This window comes from Kryptolebias marmoratus, linkage group LG19 (genome assembly GCF_001649575.2).
Source record: "Kryptolebias marmoratus isolate JLee-2015 linkage group LG19, ASM164957v2, whole genome shotgun sequence".
Classification (NCBI taxonomy): domain Eukaryota; kingdom Metazoa; phylum Chordata; class Actinopteri; order Cyprinodontiformes; family Rivulidae; genus Kryptolebias; species Kryptolebias marmoratus.
In genome coordinates this window covers 1,359,055-1,360,894 of record NC_051448.1, presented here as the reverse complement: position 1 = coordinate 1,360,894, position 1,840 = coordinate 1,359,055, and the positions used below count along the sequence as shown (strand labels likewise).

Here is a 1,840-nt window from a genome sequence, read left to right as displayed (position 1 = left end):
TCAGCTGAGTTCCTGTCTCATCCACCCAGAGGAGGCTGTTCTCTGGACAATAAGAGACGTATCTCCTCAGAGAACAGTGTAATGTAACGTCTCCATCCTCTGTTGGACCAACATCTGATGGAGAAACTGAAGGAAAACAAGAAACAACTGATGTTAAACAGACAAAATAACTCATCTTGTGTTTCTTTCTTTGTCTCACTTTTACTTTGTGATTGTTCTGTGGAAACATTACAGCTCTGAGCTGACATTAATTAGAAAACAATCAGGAAATCTCTCCATCTGACAAATAAATAATGACAAATGCTTCTTTCATTTCCTGAAAGCAGACATCTAAATCTAAAGTCCCGTCTGCACTCGGCTCCCTCATGTTAAGGACCATTCAAAGACATTCAGGTAACTGAGTCAGGAAGGGGGGAGACAGAGGCGAACCCAGAACGCAGACTCATCGTGAAAATAAAACTAATTTATTAAAGTAAAATATAACAAAACAAAAGGCGGGCGTGGCAGCAAAGAACAACAAAAACAAAGTCTAAACAAGACGAAGCGAGGCAAAGTAAAAGCAAAAACAAACGTGGCATGGAGGGAGGTAACAAGAGGAAGACAACGAGCATGGCATGAACGAGAGGAATGACCGAGTGCAGAGTGGTGAACAGAGACCGGTTTTAAAAGACTGAGGGAGAGATGAAGATTGACTGCACTGCAGCTGTGACACAACAAGGAACAGATGAAGTGGGCGTGGCAGGCATGAACCGGAAAACTACTGGGGAGGTGAAAGTGACAAGACATGGACACAGAAAACCAAAAAGACAACCAAACGTAAAGACAAACAAAGCTAAACAATCAAATAAACACCAAAACTATGACAAACTGAAAAAAAAAATCTTCATTGATGATAGAAACAACTCCTCCATGCAGGAACGTCAGTGTTTCACACAGAGTTATTAAGAACAACTGAGTCTGACTGTCAAAGTGTCTTAGGAGTCAAAATACTCACTGCTCAGGACATTTAGATACTCATCTGTGTTGGATCTGCTCCCCCCGAGCCGACAGGTGTAACGTCCAGCATCCTCAGCTGTGATGTTGTTGATGATCAGAGAGCAGTTTCTGCTCAGACTCAGCCTGGCAGCTTGAGGTGAAATCGGAAGAACGATTCCATTCTGAACCACCCAACGAGAGTCATCGTCTCTGATGTAGAACCAGCCAAGTCCTGAGCACGAAGATAAAGAGCCACCAGAGGAACAAGGCAGAACAGCATCATCTCCAACTCTGTGATAGAGTCGTCCTCCACTGACTCCTGCAGCAGAAAAAACACAAGCAGAGAAAAGTTTGACATCAAAACAAAATAAAACAAAAATCATCAAAGTCCTGAAGATTTAAAATCACAGCAGAGGAATGTGTCGACAAACCATAATATATCAAATATTTCCTCCTTTTTACTTTCTTTAGTTTTCTGTATTTCCTGCTGAGAAGCTCTTCAACCTGTCTGCTGTGGTTTAATAAATCCACCCTTTAACAGTTTGTTTCTGTTCCCTGAAGCCAAACTTCAGTTTCCTGAGAGCCTAAAAATGACCTGGAGCCACTTTTTGTTTTCCTCCTGATGGAATCAGACAATCTGTCCAAACTTAACCAACACATTCCTGTCGTAGCTGTTTCAACAAACATGTCTTCATTTTTACATGTTGATCAGAGCTCAGAAACTTCTAACCTTCAACATTTGAACCCAAACAGATGTTTACCTTCAAACTGCAGCAGAACAATCAGAATGAACTCCAGTACGGCCATTTCTGTCCTTCTGTCAGCTGCGGAACGACACCAGGAGTTTCTTCTGCTGCACAGATGA

The 1,840-nt window shown here is 42.0% G+C and overlaps 1 protein-coding gene across 1 annotated transcript in view; it reads right to left on the bottom strand.

Moving 5' to 3' along the window:
• The window catches only part of LOC112449958 (leucine-rich repeat-containing protein 4B), a 3,955-nt gene extending 2,121 nt beyond the window's left edge, over positions 1–1,834 (bottom strand). The window contains exons 1-3 of the mRNA XM_025002921.1: positions 1,737–1,834; positions 995–1,294; positions 6–126 (exon numbers count right to left, since the gene is read on the bottom strand). Coding sequence (XP_024858689.1) covers positions 6–126; positions 995–1,294; positions 1,737–1,782 — 467 coding nt within the window. The 5' untranslated portion in view covers positions 1,783–1,834. The remainder of the gene's footprint in view (positions 1–5; positions 127–994; positions 1,295–1,736) is intronic.
• Between the last annotated feature and the right edge of the window lie 6 nt (positions 1,835–1,840).